Source organism: Aptenodytes patagonicus, chromosome 8 (genome assembly GCF_965638725.1).
Source record: "Aptenodytes patagonicus chromosome 8, bAptPat1.pri.cur, whole genome shotgun sequence".
In the NCBI taxonomy this organism is placed as follows: Eukaryota; Metazoa; Chordata; class Aves; order Sphenisciformes; family Spheniscidae; genus Aptenodytes; species Aptenodytes patagonicus.
Window position 1 is genome coordinate 4,005,995 of NC_134956.1, and position 25,894 is coordinate 4,031,888.

Consider the following 25,894-nt stretch of genomic DNA (forward strand, 5'->3'; position numbering starts at 1 on the left):
ATAGTCAGACAGGAATTAAAAGCACTCTGGGCTGACTCATCGCCTGGGTGTAATGAAAGTGTAACCACTGACTGGTGAGCAGGCTTCTTACTGCCAATCCAGAAGATTTACATACACCTTTACATTAAAATATCCCAGCTGGAATCCAGAGCTAGATCTAATGACCTCAGGTGAAAATAAAGAAAGCTGTTACGTTCAGACCATTATTGTTCATGCTGCTTTGTGAATTTATTTCTTTAAATTTTCCACTTGTGCTCCTGCCAAGAGAGATCTATTAGACAGAAAGCAGCAAGAGTAAAACTTTATAATTTTGTTTCAAACTATAAAATAATTTACATCACATATTTTACTTACTTTTGTCTTTTTTTTTTTTTTTTTGAAACCACAAACATTCCAGCATCACACTGTAGGAATAAGAATAACAATAGAAAGCATAACCTTTTGCATAGTATTAAATGAACAGACAGAGTAAGTTCTTTATTTACAATTATTGTCTAGATAAAAAAATTCATAAAAACAGATGAATGAACATATATTAATAACCCCTAGTGGGATGGATTGCCAATGTACCACTGTATTGTTGTCCACAAATCTCATGCTGCTAAGTACAGTACGTAGAGAGCGAGCATTTATATATTGCAGGGAATTTTAACAAACTGATCATTTTGGTTTTTGATCCATTGTTCCCATCACAGAGAGGTCAAGCAATAAAAGAAAGGAATTGTGATGCACGACTTGTAGTTGAAAGGTCATAGCTATTCTGCTTTAAAAAAAAAAACAAAGTCTATCATTTATCATATACATAAAGCACAGTCTCTGCTCACAAAAGCCCAAGTTTTCTATGCATCTCAGTTTATATATGTTTTACTATATATACACAGAATGCAGTGTTCATTTTCTTAACAGTTTTCAAGTCTGCAAATGGTACCTTAGGGAGGGGTACTCCTACAGGAAAATTTAAAAAAAATGGAACCAAGAAAAAATATGAAGAGTGTTTGAAAATAAAAAGGCAAACAGTCAGTGTTAAGATGCTGAAAATAAATTGTTCCAGTATTAATAGCTTCTGTAGATGTTCAAGTCCAAAGCTAGAGGCTTCCCTGTAAATAGATAACACTTTTTTTTCTTCTGAATATGATATCCCAAATAGGCCATAGAAACCCAATACATGTTATACAAAGGTTAATCACCATATTTACAAAGCGAACAATCCTGACTGAGTTTCAATCACTTTGTTGCTAGGAGTTAGCTAAAATAATTATGTTTTCATGCTAGCTTTTTACTGTTAAGAAACGGGTCACATTATCTGTTGAAAAGAGAGTTGTATATGCCTTCAAAGACCTGTTCTGTTGTTCAGCGAAAAGTTTGGATCAGATAGCGAACTAAGAGTTTGAGCCAAAAACATTCAAGCTTCTACACAAAAGTCCGGAAGCTGGCAATTCAAGCTGATTAGAGCTTTACCTGGCTGAATAGTCTTGATGCACCCTGAAAACATTTTAGTCAGTTCAGTCTGCAGTTTGGCCATGAGTCTAATCTTGTTTTGGAGAGTTCTGGCTTGGTTTAGTTCTTGTGACTGCAGAGATGCACCACTTTATGAGCCAACTTTAAGACACCCAGTAATACCTTAACAAATCAATTTATCACGCTAGTTTGAGAGTGTTTTTCAACACATCTGGCATAATCAATCGTGTAATTCAAAATGTCTTTTGCACTGTACAATTATGGAAAAGATCATATGCTGAAAAGTCTCCAAGCAAACTTTATATTAAATACAAAATTATTTATGAAAAATCTGTGATCCACAAAGTGCTTAGCATTCAAGTGGTTGACATAGCAATTATATAAGCTCATAAATTTTAAGTTATCAGGGCTGTTACCATCTTGAAAAATATTTTTCACCCTCCATACTGCAGGTTTTCAAAATAGCTTTCTTCGTAGAAAGCTCAAGGTAAAACAATGTATTACTGTGTTACAGTATACCTTGTGACTACAGGAAGACAAGCTTGGTTAAAAAAAAAAAAAAATCACACAAAGATCATCTCAATATACAATTAATAAAGTTTCATTCAGACCTAATAGTGCAGAAATTATATTTTTCTTTTAAAAAAAATCAAAGCAACAACCTACAGTGATTTTCATCCAAAATGCCAACAGCCCATACTTTGCCAGTAATAAGGAAATAAATGCCTAAATTACTAACTGAAAAGGATTAACACAATATATCACAATATTTTAACATTAGTTTTATCTCCATATAGACAAACCAAATATAACTTATTTTAAATTATATTTATAAACTCAACTCAGTTTCATATAATATCTATCTAAAATTATTTTTGGAAGCCATTGCCATATGTTTAAAGAATGAAATAGCCTCCATTATTGTAAGTTGCACCAACACAAATTCAAGCAGATTATCAGAGGGGAAAAAAAAAAGAGAGAACCTGATCATTTTGATTTTTATTTGAAACAAAGGAAGCCTGTTTTACCTCCCTGTATATAGGATCACAATGCTACATCCAATGTGTTATATTTTGGCTTCTTTTGTTATTTACTAGCAGTATCTACATTATTTAACAACAACAAAAAAAAAATCAGGCAGAAATCAGAACATGGTTGTAATAAAATATCCAGGGTGTGATAGTACAGATGTTTTCAATGAGCTGAGCTGAGCCATTTTTATACTACTTCGGCAGGAAGTGCTTTCTTAACCCTACAAATAGTTAAGGATATTATCTACAGGTTTGTAAACAAATTACATTCTTTTTTAGGACATAAATAAGTTAAAATAGTCAGAGCAATTTGAGCAGAAACAAGGCAACATGCCAACAAAGAAACTTTATATATATATAACTATATATATAGATAGATATATACATATATATAATTAATTATGTATATACTTATATGTATATATCTCTATATATAATCTCATAAATGTTTAAGTTCCTCGTCCAACTGGTGCAAATCTACTGTGCAAGTTAAGCTTTGCAACTTCAAAAAAGTTATTTAAATTAATCTATACAATTGAGTCCATGCCACACAAGCATTTCAAAAAACTCACAGACCAGTGAATTGGATAAATAGCCTCAGAAAGAAGTCCTCTGCAGTTCCTGCTTAAGGAGGGAAAAAAAAAAGGAAATAAAAAAAAAACAAAAAGAGAGAAGGAAGGGCCAGAAGTGTACAGTACATTCATGCAGGAGGATTTTTTTTTTTGTTTTTCTGAAAGGGAACAAGGGGGGTATGTAAATCAGCCATTCATTCTTTCCCCAAAACCATTGTGATCAACATTTCATTCACTTATCTCAGAGTGAATAAGAGTTCAAACAGCTTTTCAGCCAGCAATGTTTTTAATATATATATTTATATATTTCGGTTGCTGTGGGTTTTTTTATTTTATTTTATTTCAATTTTTTTTGCAGTGACCTTTTCAGCTAAAGTGATGTCTCCAGGCTATGTATTGGGCTTCCTGGACTAGAAGAGGTAGCTGATTTACTTGTATCAGTTGTAAGATTTATTCCACTGTCGATAGCACTGTTGTTCTTGTTCAGCGAAGATGGTGGACTCGAGTTTTTCTTGAGAGCAGGGTCTTCTTCTAGGTCTGTGTCATCAATGAGTGGGATGTGGGGCTGGGAATCTTCTATCCTAAATTCAGGATGAGTCATAAAGTTGTGAATAGAGGTTCTAGATTCTGGTTTTTCTAAACCTTCATAGAGAGAGCTACGGAATGCCTTCACGACGCGGATCTGGGGGGAGAAAAGGAAAGAGGTGTCAGAGGTAGCACCTTCAAAGGGCAACACCGTGTTAGAGAATACTTTGTGAAAAATGTAGCATATGGTTAGGGCAGTGCAGGCAGCTGAAGTCCATAGTCTCTGGATGTTATATACATAAACGAGTGGCTCAGTTATGTGCATTTTGAATATCTGTATCAACTGCAATATTAAAATAAATTAAGTTTAAAGCCATCAAAGAACTGATGGGAAGTACTGGTTAAAGAAAGCGAACGTCCACTCGTGTGGTACATCCCTAGTAAAAGACAAGCCATGTTAATTGTAATGCAAATGTAAAACCATGCATGTTGATAGTTTTGCAGTGAGTAAGTAGGAAGGCTTTTTTAATTAAAAAAAGTCTCTTTTGTATTGTTAAAGAACCATTACACATAACATATCACACTTCACAAACAGAAAAGCACAGAACAGACACAGTTGGATGGGTACGTATGAGACACACACAGGAGCCAAGTGTAAAAACTATAAGTAATATCAATGTTTTAAAGCAAAATCTAAATGAATGCAGCCAAGAGCACAAAAAGCCAAGCAGACAAAGTACTAAGCATAATCATGCTGCCGCAGGGAAAAAAAAAATAAAAATCACAGTTACCACATGAACAGAGATAACTTGCACACAACAACTACACTTGGAAGCCTGGATAATGTGAACATAGTATTGTTGAACCAACTTTTATTTTTCCTTCATGCATATGTGAGGTAAACACTCGAGTATAGACCCACTGTTCTAGCCATTTAACTTTTTAATATATATAAAACATGTAATAAAATAATGTATTGATTGTTGGGTTGAATTGAATTACATTGTTAAACAGCAAGCTTTTTCATTTTCTGTGTCTCAGATGTAAAACTGCGAAGTTAAATGCTGAAAACGACACAATTTATGCCATATATGCAGTCTTTAAACTAGGTTAGTTGACTTGTGCCAGGGTCAATCTAATGTCATTAACCACCTGACAGTAAGAACACAGGTGAAAATAAACTACAAGACTCAGCCCATTAGGCTGTCAGGGACAATGCAAATTGCTTTCCCAGTAGGAAATGAGAGGAACGGAGTGAGGAGCATTGCAGAGTGAGGACACGAAGTCCTCTGTGGGTGGGCAAAGGGAGGGATGCTGTCTATATCGCAGTGACCTATCAGTTCGGAAAAGAAGTAAAGGTTTGTGCTGGTTTACTGCTGAAGAAAACATAACTTTTTGGAAGGAGGTGGGGGGGCAGAGAGGAAAAAACAGAATGGCAAAACGTGATCTGTTGGCAAATGTTTTATGACTAAGTATGAGTTCTATCCTTCCACTTCCACGTAGTCCATGAGCGAATTTTTAGCATTTCTTAGAGGCGAGACCAAAACACAGGCAGAGGCAGAAAAGGTGCAAGCAGGCATTGTGAAAGCTTCTCCACACACATTTGAAATGGTTTGGTGGTTGGCATGTGTATCTTTTTACATGTAAATATGCTGCACATTATTGGTTGGCCTAATACACCGCTAATTTGTAAAGCTTTAATTCCTCTTTTAATTGGCAGACTGCATTTTAGTAATGGCATAGGGTCACAGTGATACAGCTGTGGGATCTAGCTGATCCTGTGGTTGGAGTTGTCCATGTTGTACAGAATTTCAGCACATTTGAGAAAAAGGCTGACTTGTATTTTCATCTCTTTGACCTTTGTCCTTGTTAACGTTCTCTAAATTTGGATATTCTTCATCTTTCAAAAATCCTAACAGCAGAAGTAAGTCATGCCATCTTCAGATACACGGCCTTCGGTCAGTCCAAATACTCTCCCTTCTCATTATACATACATTTGGTAACAGCAGGGCACAGTACAAAAAGTAGTTCATGTGACTGCTTATCCTCAAAATAAGAGGATTGGAGTGGTACAGAACGGCTTGTCCAGATCTTGGGATACTAGAAGATTTTAGGAGGTTGGCAGAGGTGCAAGACAAGAGGAAGATAAGAAGAATAAATTTTACACACTACAGTCATATAGTGTACCTCACACCTCTTTGACAGAGCACCTGGAATTATAAACCAGGGTTTTATGAGAGCTGAATCTCTGAGTTCTGCTGTGCTACGTGATGGTTCTGTATAGTGAACAAACAGACTGGGATAAGAGATTCATTTCCATTACTAAAGATAGGATTTGAACTCATGGGGAAGAGGTGACATACTAATTCCCTCATTCTCTATGCCTTTCCATCTTGTATTTTAAAGTGCAAAGTAATTAGTCTAAACAATGAAAAAAATAGTATGTATTGTCAAGGCAATCTTAAAAACATGTTACTATATTGTCCTATTTAAATTAGGAAGCTTTTTGTAACATGCTTACTTTATAGTATGGGCTGATATGGTGACATTTTCTGCAAAGCTACCTATTATTCCTGCTACCTAAATAAAAATAACAGTCATCTCATTCAGTTGCAGCTGTTTGCTATATCTTATCAACTCACAAAATAATTTCATTCTCTTGAATATAGCCACTTCCTATTGCATAGATTTAGGTTCTGCTTGCCAGCTGGATTCTTTTTAAAAAAGGTAAAGTAAATTTTTACTTAGATAAAAAGGTTTGCAATTTGATATTATGCTTGTACAGATCCAGCAGAACCCAATGAAAGTAAAGCTTTTCTTCAAGTCGCACAAACTGTATTTAAGCCTCTACGGGTTAGCAAGGGAGGAACTGATTTCAGTTTATGAGGCTCCAAGTTCCGTAGTAGGGAAAGCATCTATATTGCATTTAATACCAAAATTTGGCATTCCTCGGTTACGAAAACCTGCCTGCCATGACCTGAATTTGGTAATCCGCAGTGACTGCTTGAACTAAATGATCCATTGAAAGAAAAACACTACACTAACATCTTTTGCTTAGATGTGTTTACACAACAATCTGAAGATATAACTGCAGAATGTACAATCAGCCAGCAGTCGTATCGCTTTGTGTGAAGATCTGTGCCAAAGTTTTGGCATGGACTGTTCAAGTCTTGCAGGAACATTTAGCTGTTACTAGAATAGCTTCTACTTGTTTTAGTGATTTTTACTGGAAATATTAGCTTAGAACTAGTTCAGACCTGCTGATATCTAAAGTAGTTGATCTTCTGAATGCAATGGTAATGTAAGGGCCAAACTTGGGCAAATCCCTAAAGCTGAGAATACATAAAGTTAGCTTTCTAGTAAGTTTTCTTCACTAAGGAGCTGTAGAAAACTACCTTCTTTTCTTAAAATTTCTCTACAGTTTCAGAGATGTATATATGTTTTCCATTAATTTTTCACTTACGGAGAAACTCCCTCCCCAACTTTAAATTTTGCATATTTAGCTTGGCATCTAGAAGAAAACATTTATTTTCTTGGTGTCACACCTCATTCAGTGACAGCATTTCTGCGTTACAATATAATTCAAAATCTCATTCATAGTCTGTCCCCCAATGTATCAAATTCTTGCTTACAGGAACAAAACCTTCTTCTTTCATTATGTTAGTGGAAACAAAGTTAGAGGGTTTGTTGGATACAAAGGTGGCATTTTAATTTCTATGTAATAATACTACCATATGTAAGCTAAAAACTGAAAAAATATTATTTACCCAGAGTTACATGGCCCAACAGCAACAAATTCTTTTAATACATGCTTAAGTTCAAGATTTGAAGTAATATCTGGTGTAAAAATGTTTAGGGGCTCTGCTGAAACAAAGCCCACATCACTTTTTGAAGATAAAATAAAGCGGATGAACTTCATATAATGTTGCTATGGTTGTACAGCATGTAAAAGCAGGGACATACCCATGATGGATAGAACCTAGAAAGTGTTGGTTTATTATGAACTATGTAGAGTTCATGTAATGGTATTTCTTTATGATACTGACAATGCCAAGGGAAGACAAACAGTGTGATACAGCTCCCTTTTCTCACAGTAATGGAGACAACAGAAAAAAATGAACTGCTTTTAAACAAAAGACCGTGGGGACAACACTTCAGGACATTTTTGACATTGCTATAAGTTTCCACTTCTTTCTTCTCTGTAGCTGTAATAGAAAAAACTCTTCAGTTTCATGCCACCTTGAAAGTTAGCTTTATTATACTGCATCAGGCAAGAAAAATAAAAGAAATAGAATTTTAGATACTACTGATTTTTCCCATCAGAAGAAAAAGATGAAGTTCAGAATCTCACTCCTAAGTACAACAATCTAGGCAAAATACACAAGGCCTGTTAAGCATCAACAGATGTATTATGGTTGGTAGTGTGTGGGCTTATACTCGAATGTTTACCTGGCTTCATATAAGCCAAGTATCTTGAGTTTGGTTCACATTCATTTCAGGCTCAAGGTTAAAGACTCACAACCTCTTTTTATTTCACTCTCTCCTGCTGAACCCTTTTGTCCAATGTTCTCTAGCCCTCTGGGAAAACAAACACATTTAATATTCAGACAGTAGAGAGTAGGGCACTGCAAAAGCAAATAAATTCAATACTGAAAGATCAGTGAGGTGATTAGTATAAAATTGTAAACAAGAGGTCAATTTTGCAAAGAGATGCCAACTCTTATGTGTAACTGATACTATTCTATATCAAGACTATAAGTATACAAAGGTAAATGAGTTTGGTCAAGTACTATCGCATATGTAAAGCTTTGAAATAGAAGGCATATCTTCAGTATATTTGGGGTTGTTTATTTTTGAATCCTCCCAGTTTTAGGTGAGTAAAATCAGACTAGGTATCCACAGGAGGAGATATTGCATATATTGGAGTCACCTGTAAATGTTGTGGCTAGTATGTTCTGGATTGTATGATGCAGAAGTTGAGCAAATTCACAGATAAAATAAAAAAACCCAATAAATTTTAGAAAAATTATAATTGCTAGGTTTCTGCTTTAATGAGTGAAACAGATGCATAACATTATCTGCACCACTCTCTTTCTAAATAAATACGCAGTAAATCCAGTAAGTGCTGCTGAAAAGTCAAACCACATGCAGCAAGAGGAAAATAGAAAACCTACGTATTCTGTGAAATCCTCAGGCCTGATTCTCATTTCACAAAAGGTTCATATGCCTATTATTCCACTGAATTTTAGAGCATGAGATCAGAACCATATGCAGGGCTTTCCATAGCGTATCTCCTTTATTATAGGATTGTTGCAAAATTATGGAGTCTGACATTTTTGTATCAGATTTGGCAAAGTTTAAATATATTACACAACCCTTTGAAAGAACGTATTTCTGTGTTAGGAGTCTAACCCTTCTTGCCATGCCATATCTCCAGTTGAGGACTTGGCTTTATATTTAGACTTTAAACCTAGTTAGTTTCCCTACAGGGAAGATATACAGAAGTTGATTTTGATCTTGCATTTCCCAGCAGGATTGTGAAATCTTGGTTATAACCAGTGGGAACTTTTAAGCTTTAGTATGGTACCTCTGTCTCTAGTTTAATGATGTTCCCAAATGGTGCAACTTTTATAAACATAATTTTAGATGTGGACTTCGCTTAAGTTCTGCTTGTTCCATTTCCTCATGTGATAGTTATGCCATGTTGCCACAGAAAGCAACTGACTTTTTCACTAAGGCTGGTATGCCCACTTGACTTGGTCTGTGATCTGAATATAGATCAGTATTGGACAGTAATCTTTGCCTTAACATTTATTAAAATAGAAATATATTTTAAGAAATTTGTTCCCATTTTTCTTCATTAGAAAATCTGATCCAAACTTAAGATTTTATCTTAAGTTTTAGTTGTAAAGTTTGTCCAGCTGAATGATGATTACATTTATAGGAAATTAAATATGTAAGAAATCTAGAAAAGCAAAAGCTGCTGGAATGGTAAATAGTTTTTCTTGATACAAAAGAATCTGATTTTCATACACAACAGATTACAAATAGCTAAACTAAGCTCTCTCTTTAAAATTATCTATTAGTAAATGGACTATAATAGGCACTACAATTAAGCTTGCTGAATGTCTTACATTAGTTTGACACAATTTGCAGATGCTTATGCCCTTGTGCCACTCCAAGGCAAATGTTGCATGTGTCAAGCTTCTACCTATAAATGACAGTTTCTTGGCAATTCTGATAAATTTCAACTATTTTTTAATTAAAGGGAAAATGAAAAAAGTTGTCTTTCCATGAAAATTAGCCCCACTTTTGAAGATTGTAGCCCCCTCCAAAAAGTGAACCAGAGCAAAAATACAGCCTTAAGGGTGCTATGCTCATCTTTTGCTTGACAACACTTTTTAAAAACCAACCAACCAACCAAAAACCCCAAAAAACCTTCAGAGATCTGTATGACGGGCAAATACTTCTGAGAATATTTTGTGATTGCTTGGTAAGATTTTAATTGGCTGCTATAAAATTTGGAGACATCACTGTGTATTTTTTCCTGTGTCATCCTTACAAGTGGCTTGTTTGAGGCCACTGTTGCTACAGTTAATATAATAAAAAGTTGTGAGTGATTCCATTAAATACTCACTTGTAAAAATCTCAGACAAAAATGACAGACCTCAACAGAACAAAGAAAAAGGAACTTGCAAATACAGAAACTACAGCAGATTCATGATCTGGGAGGTTGCCTTTTGGTGGGGTTTGTTTTTGTTTGTTTGTTGTTCCCCCAGTGTTTCCTACACTTAACAATATTTTTTAATTATAACCTTTTATGAAAGAAAGGAGGTTTTTTTGTAAGGGACCTGCAATTTCTGGCTGCTTCCACTTAGGAACAGTATTAACTATATCTGAGAAGGAGAGGAAGGAGAAAGAGCAAGTACAAAGGAATATTAAATGTGCGTGCGTCTTGGAAAATTTGAAACCATGTTCTTTTGAAAGGGTTACCTACTGATAATATAAACAACATCTGAGAACCAGATATAAACAGATTAGGATAAAGAATAACTTGTTTACTTTGTGTACAGTTAGATCTACTCATCCTCTACCTAATTAAGCAATGTAGTAACAAAGGCTTTAAGCATATACTTAATTTTAAGCACAAGTTAACATCTTGTGTTACTAATTCTGAGCTTCAAAAGTAAAAAAGATGCTCCATTGCCCCACTGGATCTGATTTTGTTTTCCCAAAATAAAACATAGAAAGACATGCATATAAAATACATATCCACCAAAGCCGGTATGGGATAGCCTGGTATCTAAAACCACTTTTAACTCTGTAGTGTAACAGCTTTCCAATGATAGAAGATTGTGTGCATATATGTGTGTCTGTGTGTTCATGCACATGACAGGACAAAACCTGAGAACTTGGCCGAGACCATATTGCATACAGAGCCTTATTTTTCCCACGTTTTCATTTTCTGTAGCTTAAATGTGTGCATATTAAATACGTGTGCATATTTAGTTTGCATTTAAATAGATTTTCTACTTTTATCAGAGTATATAAAATGCCAGGTTTCAATTTGCAGAAATTTTCACTATGTTTCTTTAAAGCTGCAACGTTTTTCAAGAGAGATAAGAGACTCATAATATGGACCTCATCGTTATCAATTAATGCTGACATCCAGAAATTTGTAATTTGTTATTGGCAGAAACACTGTGACAGCTAAAACGTATCAGCATAACTAGGGAAACGTTGGTACTGTAGTAAATATTCCTTTGTATAAATTGCTTTTAAGTCAGGTATTCCACAACCCTATGAAAGATTTGAATGTGCCGTATTTATGAATAGCTGAAAATTTCAGGTAATAACTTGCAAATCTCTTTCACAAACTACTGTAGATGTGGCTGCATTTGACAGGCAGATTTCTTTTTAAGCATGCACTAACCTTTGAATCAAACATTAATCTCCCCAAAAATACTAGAAAAAATACATTTTTTTAAAAAATTCCAAAATGTTGTTATAAATCTGCAGAAGTAGTCTCACAGACCGGTGAGGTGTCACAATGAACTATATATTAAAAAGCTATACAATTAGTAAAGAACTGCATAAATGCTCTGTTAAACTAGACTTACTTATTCTTATTGATAGAGCATCATGCGATTCTTGTATTTTTTATGAGGTATTCATATCAGAACCTCTGCATTTTGGGCACCCAAAATGACACCTGAAATATCCCGATTGTTGCAACATGCTGAGCACCATTTCTCTGAAAATAAACCTTCCTGACAGTATCTCATACTGGGCCCTTTCAAGTATTAGACCCTTTTGTCTTCGCTATACCCTTAAGGTTTTCCCTTGATACTCCCCATAATATATCTACATATGCAATACTTTTAAGATTCCTGAAGAGAGGGAAAGGCTTCAAAGTCAGAGGTAAAATTATCCTATTATTCCCTTCCACCCCATAGGAAGAAGGTAATGATTTAGGGTTTAATTCGTTCTGAGCAGCTAAGAGGAAAGAAGTCAGTCCTGTCCCACCACATACATTTTAAGCAAGGAGCTGAAAAGTAGACCTAGGTGTGCATCTTGCAACTGAAATTTTCTCAGAAAATGCCAATTCACAAAAACGTACCCCATTTCTACGAAATTTGGATTAGGAAAGTTTTTCCAGGTTCTGGAAGATGAACAACCAGTTGTAAATACCCAATTTAAAAATAAAACCCTTCTTTTTTTTTTTTTTTTTTTTGCTTTTTCACTGTCATTCATTAGGTTTGTGTCATTGTATTAATAAATCAAAACTTTCCCTAAGGGTTATAATTTGAAGCACACGCTGGTTTGATACTAAACAGACATTATACTGCGGTAATAAAATACTAACAGTCCAGAATAACCACTTCAAAAGGCCCAATCTCTAATTGTCCTCTGTAATGGAGATACATATCTCTGGGTAGCTTAACAAATCATTCATATGGTTTTTATTTTACTGAATAAATGTGGCTATAACTGATGAGCTCAGTAGACCTGTTTTATTTTTCCAAATAAAAAGAGACATCAAAGACTGTTGCAGATTATGCTTTCTCCTATTAATTAACTTCAGCCCATAACCTAGTAAGGCCTTTCTCAAGACACAAGTCAATTCAATTCTTAGTTGCTTTGCTGCAACAGAGAGAAGAAAGAGAAGATATATTGTCTATTTTAATTTTATTAGCTCTATCCTTTCAGACTGCTGGCCACAGGATGTTATTGAAACATTTACCACAGCAGAATGAGTTGCTCTCTGTTTTCTGCTCAAACGTAGAAATGCTATTATGGGAAATCGTTCCCTGGATGAAAGGATGGTTTGTGTGTGGTGTTTTGTGTCCTGCTCAGTGTGGAAATCGGTGAACTTGGGCTCTGAGTTCTGAGAAGCAGGTTACAGTGCCTGTGACACAGCAGTGGCACTCAGCTCAGTGACTTTGCTTCTCTTGATCGTGCTGCTGCCCTTGAAACGGTTGGTGCTGTTGGAGTAAAAGTTAGCAGGTCAAGCTTCCCAAGAAAAGACAGGAAAAGGTACAAATTTTCTCCAAGGAGCAACTGCCAAAGTTGGAACCTTAATGGCTCTTTGGGTTCCTAGCAAAAGCAAAGTTTCTCCTTTGGCTTTTAATTCCAACAAAACTTCTAATGCATGTCTGCTTGATGTTCAAATACTGAAGGGGTTTGCACTCAAACTGAATGGAAAGGTCAAGCTTCCTTTTTTTCTGCAGGAGTTCTGGAATTTTATTTCCTTCTTTTGTCTGCCTTGTCTCTTTCTGCCTTCCCTCTGTCTGTTGGCCAGACAGACAAGACTGGCTTCTTGTCTGTTTGGCCAGCTTTTCTCTAAAACTTACATAAGGAATATACTGCGTTATTTTGTGAATTAAGTGACAAGCTTGTAAACTCAGTTCTATAAATTTAAGTATTATTTTAAAGCTGTCTATGCTGTAAAACAAAATAGCTACTTACAGTCCTGAATAAATAAAAATAAAAATATAAAATCAAAGTTAGATCTGCAAGAGTCTTCCTGAGCAACTGGAATTTTTCTGTCAGTGAAGCAGCCCTTTCTTATTAGCCACTCCAAAGTTTTTATTCACTTCACTACCTCTTCACTAGATGCTTTGTTTGCATCTAAAGAAAGCTGTGTCAGGATTTCAGTGTTTAGAAACCTGCTTCTTCTAGCAAAGAAATTTGTTACCACATTTATTTTGTTGTTTCAACACTGCCCTTCAACTTGTCTAGCTCCCTCCTTCCTTAATGCTTACCTCCCAGTGAATTTAGAGATAACAAATCTATTCTTTCACCATTCATGTAAACCTTAATCCCTTAGCCTTGCATCATAAACTAGATTCTCTATTTCCTTGATCCTTCCTGTACCTGTGCTAATCAGAGTACATCTTTCTTGGACGTGAGTGACCTATATTACACACAGTCTTCCAGATGGAATGATCTTTTATCTGACAAGCTGTATTGCTTAATATAAGATATTTGTAGAATCATTTAAAGTGCATATTTTATAAGCAGTAGAAAATATATCCAATGAGATTGAGATAACATGATACAGAAGCCTCAAATAAAATCAGAATCTCCATACACTGGATAAAAAATGACTAGAAATTCCTGTCCTAACAGTAAGTTAACAAAACTTGTATTGAATCATGGAGAGTATCTACTGTACACAAAGTAATCATGTAATGTGTTTCTGGGTATGTGTAAACTAATAAACGTAACAGGACAAAATGGGAAAGGGCAAAGTAGCTTAGTCTCAAATGACTGCTACGTAAGTTGGCATCTCTGTAGGTCTGATGCATTAAGAATACACACTCACGCCCAGCCGCAGCAGCAGATGTGCTGGTAGGAGAGGAAAGAGCATTGGATAACGATACGTGACTAGGGCTAGAAATATTGGTTACATCCTGGGTCTGGCTTGTGACGGAGGACTGTCTCCTTAGAGCCCCCTGAAAGGAAGTGCCACTCTTGAAAGTATTGACTACTTCGATCTGTAATGGAGGAAAGAATGAGACAAGTTGCTTAAAGTATGGATACAGTTGCATACTGACAGGAATAATAATGATAAACAATAAATCAACCGTGCACACAGTTTTACTTCAATTGAAATAAATACTTTTAAGTGTTCCTTTGAATGTTTTTAGATATGAAATGAACCAAATTTTCTGCCTGGATATAATGAAACAGCTCCATAGGAGGCAGTGGAGCTGCATCAGTTTCAACAACTAGAAGATTTGAAATAGCAATCTTTAAAATGTAAACCATTTTATTTATATGCAAATAAAATAAATAAAACTGGAATACTTGATATAACTAATCTCCACTTTTTTCCTACTGAGAATAAAATTACTTTGTTATTGCTCTCTAGGTGTTCTTCCAGAGGGAGGAAAATTCAGTCACATAATTGGAATTTGGGGGGGGGGACACGGATGGGGACAACACCCAACCAAACCAAAAAAACCTTTAAAATTTCAAAATATGACTCCATTTTGTCTACAAAAACAGGGTTGTCAGTATACCAGCTTGATAAAATAGAAAGTGTTCCAATATTTTATCTGACTTTTTCTATAATGAAAGTTTGTATAAATTAAGCATAGTGATAATGAATATTGGTCTTTTATAACCACAGATTTTAAAAATTAATATTTTATCTTTACACAGAGCACTTAAAATCACACAGAAAATGATGTGGAACTGGATTGACTACTGCAGCAAATAACATTACAATTTTCTACTTGTTATTTTCATATGTCTATTGTATGCACTGTTTGATATATCCATCCTGAATACCTTCCTGAGTGCTTTATTCATCACCACAGAAGATGAGTTAAAAAAAAGAGCTGAGTATTTCAAGGCGTTCTTTGTCACCAGGATAACCCAATAAAAAGCAGGCTGTGTACAAACGTAAAGCCAGCGATTGGCAGTAGATAATATCAAGGAGTAAATATACGCTACAAATCCCTACACACCAAAATGTCCTCTTTGTTACATTAGTACAACCACAACATGACAAAGCAGCGCAGTAGTAGTATCAATTAGAAGAATTCAACCAACTACTTAATTGAAGTAACCCACTGTTACCAGATTTGTATCTTGCAACTCAGATTTCTGAAGATACACAGCCTAGAAAGTAGTTGGGAGAAGGTAAAGTGGTATATTTATCAATGAAAACAGCACAAATCTTGGTGCAATCCCTCCTAAATTTTCCAAGTTGAAAGCACTATAATAAATCAGCTAACATTTTCTGCTGCGGTCAGTCTTAGGAATAAAAAAAATTAATATGGCTTCATCTTTAATAGTATGGATGTATCCCCTCCCATAATCTCATCTTTGGACATCATTGTTTATCTTCCTGCATGTTTTTATGGGAATAATCATATCACAGCCAGCTGTAAAAGGGATCAAAGGTTACTGCTGTAAAATTGTCACACTGAACTTTTACCATACAAACATGAAACAGCTGATTTGTTCACTGACCCACTGTTTGAGAGTCCTGTTTAGAACATCCATTTAAATGTGCACACTAACAGATGTACCGTATTAAAGCAGTCATCACAACATTTTACAGCTTTGCTCTGTGTTTTCTGCAGCAGACTTATTTTTAATTACATGTCCAATACAGATATCACAGTAAAAAAATACAATATGAGGTGAGTTAGCATATGGAATAGGGGTGCAAGTGAATCATTAGCTAAGGTTCACATTGGCATCTAGAAAAAAAAATACGGCTCAAACCATTAGTTATATATGAAGGCAATTAAATACTCACCTGAAATGTTCACTGTACAAAAGTAGAATTAAATACAGATCTTGGGTTTTCATGATCTAACACAGGTGACAGAGCACTCTTCAAAAGAGACCATTCAAAAAAGATTTTAAAGACTCTTACTGAGAGCATGAAGTGCGTATCACTGTGGAAGACACAGATGATAAATCCTAAGCCAAAGGGCATTTCTAGATGCACAAATGTCTTCCTAATAAACTGAAAGGAAAGACCTTAGTGTAAGAGTGAAAAGATAAGGGAAGATCTGTATTTAATAGTTTCTCCAGAGAACAAGAATTACAGGCGTGTAATTTGCTCGTTCTCCTGAAGAAAGTAACTACAGATCTTCATGGATATAATTCATAGGGGGAGGATGACGACCTTTTCAGAATCTTAAAAGCTGAACATACAGGGCTGTGTTCTGCCTGAAGCCAAGAAAGGAGAGAAGAACTTGGCTCAAAAGTTTATCTTCCAAAACCAGAAAACAACAAAGAAGAAAGAGTTCACAGAAATAAATAAATAAATAAATAATGCATTTTAAGTTAAGATGTAAATTTTAAATAACAAAAGAATGCATTTATTTAGAACAATTCAAGTTGCTAAAAAGGAGAAATCAAATGGTAAGTCATGAAAAGTTTGAAAAATTTCCAACAAAATATAGGATGCAATCATGTCTTGATTATAGGCCTTCAGGTAGAGAAAAAAAAATACTGTCCTACATTTGAAGCTTATTTGTGAGGTCGGAATTTTTCACCTCTCTCTCATTTTTCTGTATGTTCTATACTCTAGAAGATCTGTATTTTTAAGGTATGCACAGCTAACAAAAATATCAGTGATTAGCAGTTAAAAAAAAAAAAGTATCTTATACTAGCAGAATAATCCTGGCAGAACAAATATTTTACTGATGTTTAACACAGAACAGATTTTCAGCAAGCATTTCTGTTGTCATCAATGTTAACAGGACCCAGGTCTCATTCACCTAATCTCCAAACAGGATATTATTAAAAAAAAAAAAAAAAAATTCTGCACGAAGCAAAACAGTTTCCATTCCACTTACACTGGGCTACTGCAATGTTTTCTATATTAAAAGCTATATGGAAAGCCATAAAATGAGGTGCTAGCTTTTTACCTAATTTCAAAACCACTTGTCAGGAGTGACTTTCATTGCTATAGGGTTTGCATTGGTTCAAGAGAAAAGTTTTAATGCAGAAAGGAAGGGAAACAAAATGCAGTACAGCATCTCTATGTATTTTTTAGTATCTAAAGAGGAATAATCTTTTTTCAGTAGCAGTTAACATGGCACCTGTGTATTTTTCAGTTTTTGCTTTTATTCTCAAAACATTTCTAGACAGTTATTTCCCACCTTAAGCAGAGAAAGCAAACTGAATTACAGGATGAATGAAGCAGAGGAGGAAAGAATCGGGCCCGGTGTTATAAAAATCTGACATGTTGCTTGGGAAGTTTTCAAATCTCCACACTTCACAATGTTTCCATACTCAAATGTGAGGTAACTAGAGAAATCTTTCAGTACACAATTAAAAAAGATGCAATGCTTTTCAGTTGTTACTCAGATTACACAGTTTTGCCTGAAGGTGAACTTCCTGAACTTTCCAAAGGCTATTAGATCTGTCAAGATGGTATGATCAGTCTTGTCTGTTCCTTCAGAATGAAGCATTTGTGAGAACTGCAACAAAGACCTGGAAAAAAATGCTGAAAACTAGCAGAGGTTGAAAAGTCCTGTCTTTTATGCAATTTGAGACCACCTTTGTATCTTTCTGAAACTTGCATAACTAGGAAGAGTCATTTGTGAAACTTCATATGTCAGTGGTCTTCTGAGAGCGCTATCCAGTAAGGAAACACTCTTCCATTCAGAAAAGGAGAACATGCATCCATCCAGAGAAGCCCTATAGTATATTTATAAGACAGCAAAATATCTAAATGAACAAAAGTAGACAAAAAAAAGAAAATCAGAAGTAGATAGCCAGTCTCTTTGACTTAAGTTATGTGCATTTTTCATACACCTTTCTTTAAAGTAAATTCATGCATGTCTTCATAGAAGTACGTCTGACATTTCAGTATGAAGAATCAACAGTGGAAATCCTTTCTCTGGTGCCTAGGTTTGAACCCTCTGTTTTGAGAGAGGGCATGAAAAAGAAAAAAACGTCTTTACTACTGCAAAGTTTTTGTCAGCTTGGATGAGTTTTTACTGGAGCATTACAAGGGAGATCTGTCAGTTATTTGGAAAAAAAAACCTATAGTAGATCCTTTGTAACTGTTTTAGGAGTGAAGGCTTTTGTTGAGTGCTGTGGCTCTCTGTCCAATAATGACTGAATAGAAAATAAGCAAAAATAATCTAATATACAGCACAAGTGTATGATGGTGGAAACTGGTCTTGTTAGGATCCGAGTGATCAATCTAGTCGTCAGAGAGTCTAGAGTTTATTCCTAATCTTACTGTCATCCTCTTATATATATAAAGTGAGGGGATGCTCTACCTTCTTCTTCCGCATCTCCAGAAGTGCATTAGACATCAGAGGATTCTTGCAAATCCTCCAGCTCCCCAAGGATGCTACAGACATCCTCGTCTTCTTCCATCAATTCTTCTTTAGCTGGCTTCCTGAGAAATGTAGTACAAGTGTAAGAATTCATTTGGATGGGCCACAACACATAGCGCATCAAAATGCGCTCAACTCAAGGTCCATCCAACAATGGATCTAATTTGACCTGCATATAAGTTCATCGCTCTCCAGTGGACACCTTGGAACTATTTTTGAATCTGTTGGCCCATTTCCTTTTTTCATTATCATTCCACAGAGGTGAAATGGATGTAAAAATCAAAGTCACTGAATAAACAAAATGAGAAAAAAATCAGAGAGGCCTCTTGGCAGGAGAGAAACAATACATCCTACCGAAGATATTTCTACAACTAAGAGCAGAAAGGAAACCAAGAAGATGGTTGTTAGCAAAGAAATATAATTAATGTTCATTTTGTTTTAAATAGTATAAAAGAATAATAATTTATCTGTGAATTAAGTGGACAAAGATATGCAGGAAAGCTACCTCTCAGACTAGAAAAAGAACTGAAAGGATGTAATTTGCTTTTTTGTGCTTGTAGTTGTTTACACTCACCACAACCAGAAAGACATCCTGACAGAAATGCCCACAGACAACACTCCTCCTACAGCCATCAGGAAGAAAAGAATGCACATTTAGAGGTCATCTTTTCATAAAGATCACCATTACCTGGGCACCTGTCTGTCATCTTTATACTGTGACAATTTGAATTTTCTCTAATGATGAGTGCTCCTGACTCAATACAGTCAAGACACACAACCTCAAAGCTGAAGATCCGTATTTAATTACTTACCACAGAACCTTGGGAATTTACCCAAACCCTTAAATCTCTCTAACAGCAGTTTCCACCCTCTTTATTTTTTGCTCTGCAGATGCACTAAAGAGACCTAACTGTCCTAGTTTCAGTTAACTGCTTTCCCTCATTTTTTCTAAAATGCATGGCTGCATGTCTTTCTCCAGAAAAAAATGTATCAATTTGTAGATGGGAAAAGGGAGAAAGTACTGTTTATCTTGAATGAAGACAAAAATCAGAATCTTTTGAGATAAAAATGTTCTTTAAAAGATTCTTTAAAGAAAAAAATATTTTTCTTAATTATTCCCCTCTTTTTCTTGTAAGCATCATGTAAAACATTCACATTTGATATGGCGAGTACGTATCTGTCTTTCAGAGCTGCTCTCTTCTGCAAGCTGGCACAAATACTTGATCTTAGAAAGCTCAAGCAGAGAGCACTAGAGTGCTATAAAACATGCTACTTTACTGCAATGAAAAAGGCAAAATAGTTCAAATAATTTTTTTAGCACTACAGGATAAATGTTACTTGATATCCTAATCCATACTATATTTAGCACCATGATTCAGTGCAAATATTTAGTATATTAAAAAATGCCATGAATTTTTGTATTTAGCAAAGTTTGGGTGTTTTTTTTTTTAAATAAAAAGATAGCTATTTCTAAGAAATCATCCATAGTAGCCAACACATACATTTCAATATTTAATGGATGCTTAGGCCCTTACTACTAAAAATAAATCCAGAACCACATTTTTCATTGCCTAATAGGAAAGAAAATCAATTGCTTTTAATCATGAGATATATATATATGGTAACGCCAAACAGAAAAGATTTTTTTTTTTTTAATCAAATGGTACTTTATACTTTAGACTCAACAATTCAAATTATTCTGTTATTGCAGAAGTGGCAGCAACAGTATATTTTTGACAAATAAACCAGTATGTTTTAGAAAGCATTCATAACATTTTGCTAGCCATTGTCACAGCTTGCATTTTCCAAGCAGCACTATTTTATGAGCTGTCATCACTGAAGTAGAAAAAGAATGTCCATTCACAGTAGTCTCAAAAAAAGTATTCCTATTTCTGCATGTTATCATTTTATAATCTTTTCACTTTATCTCTTCTGCTATACGCCCCCCCCCCCCTTTGTTCAGTTCACCTATTTTACTTTTTCATGTGTTCCTCCTTTGAAAACAGTAAAGGAATTAACAGGTAGCATCGTTCACAAGCACAAACACTCTGTGGCTTTCCTTATAACATTATCTTGCCTTGATCAAAGATTAAGCATTTTTTTTTCTAGACCGTATGGGCATTTACTTTTAGCATACCTGGGTTTGAATTCTGTTGAGCCCTCTGAACCAGAGAATTTGTCCACGTCGAAGTTCTCTCTCTGCATGATCAATTTCTTCAACATCTTCATTGAGTTCTTCTTCAGGGACCTCCTCCTTCTCAGTGAGCCTCCCTGCCTCCTTTAAAAACTTTAGCCTACTTGTTGGGATGGTTGCAATGACCTAAAATTATAAAAAAGTACTGAAAACATAAGCCTCATTCAGTAACAATAGTATAACATTCTGCTAATTACAAAAGAACACCTATATTTTAATGAGATCTATAATCTTTCAGGAAAACTAAGATAAGCATATTCATAATAGTACTTTACACTTATACAACTCCATTTTAGTCCACAAATACCTAGGTTACTGTGTAAACAATTAGCATTACTTGCATCGTTAAACCACATTGGCAATACACAGCTATGGAGCAAGCTTAAGGCTGGGAAAAATGTCGTCCTTTCTCAAAAAACTAAAAGAGGATGTAAGTATTTGAATGCAATTATTTAAAAAAAACTTAGCAAGATTGATACTTCTGCAATTAGAGTTTGGGTATTTCTAATGACTGATAATAATCTAATATATGTTAATGTGATCTGAAAATGAGTTGCATCTCATGCTTATAAATCTTCTCACACTACATTGGTTCATGTATTCAGCCTCCCTTTGTTTCAGCAAGTTGAAATGCTTTTCTCAGCATTTATCAAAAATTAGGTTTCAGAAAGGCGTGGGTTTGACTGTCTCCCTGTTGGACTTCTTCTAGGGCTCTCTCTTACTGTGTCCTTATTACTAATAAACTCCGATTAACTCAGCCCCTCTTCTCATTCTGTTTGTCCACCAAAGTGGTCCTTGCAAGTAATTACTACAGGAGATAGCTAATAATCTTAAAAATTTGCAAATACTGTAGTTAGACAATGTTATAACACAATTATTTTAAATACATTTCAGTGTTACCCTCTTGGGCAGTCATTTTCTCCTTGTTCTGATTTCTTTTGTCAGCTTGAATAAAAATATTAGCAGATGGCTATTAAACAAGACATTACCTGGAACATATTGAATGCTTTTAAAAAAAAAAAAAACCACCAAACCTCCTACAAAGTTAACTATTAGACCCATTTAGCAAAAAAGTACTGCAATTTTCTTTTCTGTTTTTGTTTCAGCACTGAGCGATCACATCCCTGAAGCCCATATGTGTGAAAGACTGAGAGAGAATCAGACAGTTGCAGGAAAGATGGTGAGGATGTATCTTACAGTTTTGGAAAACTGCAATGGATCTAGTGAAGACACATGAAAAGGCACCAAATATTTTCAGGATGAAAATAAACTGTTGAGTTTGCTGAGGGTCTCCTTGAACTTCATGATCCACAATTCCACTATTATTATATTATTTTTAAAGACAGATAAAGAAATGTCAAAAAACCCCAGTTTCTACACTACTACAGAACCTTTTTAAAATGCATTTTGGGATTTGCAAAACAAGATGTAAACTTGGAAAATCAATGAATTGGTGTCACGAGCAAAGACAGAACAGGAGGAAAAAAAGAAAAGGTAAGTGCTAGTCATTTAAATACTTACTGGAACTCCTTCTGGTTCCCAGCTTTCAAAACACTATAATGCAAGCACTCTACAGAAAGAAGCTACTTGAGACTGTTTGGTATCTGATAAAACTGATGGTGATGAAGTACTTGCAAGACAGTACACATAGAAACAACTGTATTTGGCAGTGATTCTGTGCGATAGAACATACCTCTCCTTCATGACCTCTCTCAGCTAGGCAGATAGATTCTGCTCTAATTCTTTTCTTAGGGTGTTTACATGTCTTTTTGTTTGTTCATTTCTTTTCCGTATCTGCAGATACCTGCCCAGTTCAGGTAATGGCAGACTCAATAGACTGGATGTAGATTAAGGAACTAAATATTATTCCCAGGAAAATTATCGCAGTTTTAAAAAGTGATCAATTCTGGGAACGTAACATGAAATATTTTAGAAAGACGTGGTTTTCAGAAGTTATGAGGGCCACCTTTTAGAAAACTGTCCCTCAAAGCATCTCAGGTTGGCTTCCTAGAAATTACACCATAAATCACTTTTTAAAAAGTGCCAACTTTAACATCTAAACTTGAAAATCCTGATTCGTTTTAGTTGTTCACAAGAACGTCAGGTTCAGGAGACTGATAAAATAAAGGGATAACAAATGTGGTTTGTGAACTAGAATTAGTCATAGCAGGAGAGAAAAGGCTGAGAAGGAAGAGAAGCACCTCTTCTAATGGAAGTCTCTCTCACTGTAGAGCTCCATGAAGAGAGGACTTGCCACAGACTGTAAATCACATAAATATGTAAATAATGCCTTTTTTTAGCTTGTGTTTTTCTTTTCTGGTCATTAAATACCAACCAGAAGAGAAAGATTTTTTTTCCTCTGGATTTGCTTTATGTAAAATTGTAGTCTTTTCAGTGATAAAATTGTTGAGGTATTCCAATACCAGTTTTAATTTAATGGCTAGGCTCTTGCAATAAGGCTTGGGCAACTATGCCCATTTTTAAATTGAAAACAGATGCTGATATTAATCTTAGTTTTCAATGGTTATGTAATAACCACATACAACAAAATTTAGAAGCCAAATAGTACATTGATCAAAGGCTGTGGGAAACTCTTCACAGCTGAATGATCTAATAAAACAACTAGGATTTTTCTCCCTTTCCCTGCTTTTCTTCCCCCCTCACAAAGTTGGTATTTTCCAATCAGTTGAAAACAAATCTTTTCTTTCCAAGAATTATCAAACTGATTTTAGGTCTTCCTCCTGCAAGGTCATAAATCAAATCCCATCTTCAGGTAATAATTACAGTAGAACAATCTAATAGTGGTGGTTTTCAGCAACATAGGCATTAAAAGCTGTCACAACTCTGAGCTTATTTCTTAAAAAAAATCTGAGGCCCAACTGTCCAGAAAGTTAATTTTTTACATAAGAGAACAAATAATCAGTTTTGAAAGCTAGCATCTATTCATTACAATTCCATCAGAACCATTTCAGTATTCAATTGTAGTTGGCAATTTCTTGCCTGTTTCTTCATAGTGGCAAACTAGTTGATCTATATGTATCTTTACATCTGAGAGGCAAAATGTAACTTCACATTTTTCACATATTTTTTTACTGTGTCAGGTGGCATCAACTTAAATACATTAATAATGCATTCAAAGATGAAAAAAATTAACATTATTATGCAATGTTGCAATTATTGCAACACTTTGCAATATGTGTTTGTACATAAAAGAATAATGTAGTATTTCAACAATACTGATTGTATCTGTATGATTACTTCCAGACAGATAATCACATAACTTATTTAATTATCTCATTGACACTTGTTTTTACATCTATATATAATTTTATATTAGCTAATGATGACACAGGTTGTAGCAGAATTTTAAAATGACACATGAATTAAACTGCACTTTCCTGCAACTATTACAGGAAAAAATCCTTTTTCTTTCATCCCCTCTCCCATCCTTCGCACACAGAAGTAAGTGGATGGAGGATCACTGCTGGTGTATATTAAATGCACTGGACTTAGTCCTATGCCAGTAACAAGGCTACCACGGATTGATAGCATGGCAGTTTCAGCAAGGGAATGAGTAGGAATGACACAGAACTGGAACTTCTTCTCACTTTCCAAAATTTACCATGGTTGAACATACACATGCTACATTGGGTACTCTATTGCAGGGAAGGCTACAGTGCATTTGCCCTTACTATACTTCTTTTGTGACTAGAGGACTAGGTTATGAATCAAAGGTCTTTCAGGAAAAAGCCTAACTGAAGAAGACCTTGGTGATAGCACGCCCTGCTTAGGGAAAGAAAAGAGATGAAAATTAACAAAAATCAAAAGGAACAGTGGGATAAATTATCCTTACTACTATATCTATTCTTGAAGTACTTAGAGAGCACCCTGTATTTCAATGTGTGTTCAATATGACATTGTGAGAGATCAAGGAAACAACAGTATAGTAGGATTATGAACAATATCAGATTTTTGATTGGTTTATTAAAAAAAAGTAAAGAAATCTGCATATTCCTGAATGCTTACCTGACCCCATACAAGTTCTCCTAATCCAATAAATACACACCACATCCACTGGTCAAGCTGCAGGGGAGAACAGCTAAACGGTTTTCCTCCAAACTGGACTATTACTATCTACAAAGAAAAGCAGAGAAGAAAGGGGGTAAATATTTTCTGGGGAAAAAACAAAACAAGACACTCCCCCAAAAAAAACCCCAAACCCCACAAAAAACCCCCCAACAACTTCCAGTCATATTTTACTTGAGATTTTACTTTGTCTTTCTACATATTACAGCTGTGCTGGTTTGATTCCAACATATTTTACCAGTAGAACAGTCAAATGTATTATTAACAATCTATTGTTTAGTGGACTGGATCTAAAGAGCACCCAAAATCAAAATACTGTGTTATATTCCAAATACATCATTTGACGCTCTTAGGTGGCACTAAGTCAAGCTACCAGAAGTAGATTTTTGGAACCCATCCCAGCAAAAGCTGCAGAATCTCCGTCACTAAAAATCAAACCACACAAACTTATGCACCCTGAATTAAAGGTCAGAAAAAGCCATACCAGTTCAGACTAAGGCTTCCTTAGCCTCATATCTAACAACAGTCACATATGAATGCCCAGGAAGAAAAAAACCAGCACTGTCCCCATGTATTCTCCCAGCTTCTGAGTATTCTCAGCTGGGGATATGTTGACCCTGATGTAGTTTATTTTGGAATGTCCATTGCATGATATTTTTTTCCCTCTAATTAACATTTTATTGTACACTTACAGACATGTTA

General features: G+C 35.2%; 1 protein-coding gene across 13 annotated transcripts in view; it reads right to left on the minus strand.

The window, feature by feature from the left end:
* Window positions 1-354: 354 nt before the first annotated feature.
* Window positions 355-25,894, minus strand: part of ATP2B2 (ATPase plasma membrane Ca2+ transporting 2) — a 446,707-nt gene continuing 421,167 nt past the window's right edge. For 8 of the 13 annotated variants that reach the window (XM_076346016.1, XM_076346010.1, XM_076346020.1 and 5 more), the window contains 3 exons: window positions 25,133-25,240; window positions 21,050-21,232; window positions 355-3,743 (listed from right to left, as the gene is read on the minus strand). In XM_076346016.1, coding sequence (XP_076202131.1) covers window positions 3,432-3,743; window positions 21,050-21,232; window positions 25,133-25,240 — 603 coding nt within the window. In that variant the 3' untranslated portion in view covers window positions 355-3,431. Of the gene's footprint in view, window positions 3,744-8,108; window positions 8,165-14,414; window positions 14,587-21,049; window positions 21,233-25,132; window positions 25,241-25,894 lie in introns of all 13 variants that reach the window. The other 5 variants (XM_076346022.1, XM_076346021.1, XM_076346017.1 and 2 more) reach the window with 3 other exon arrangements.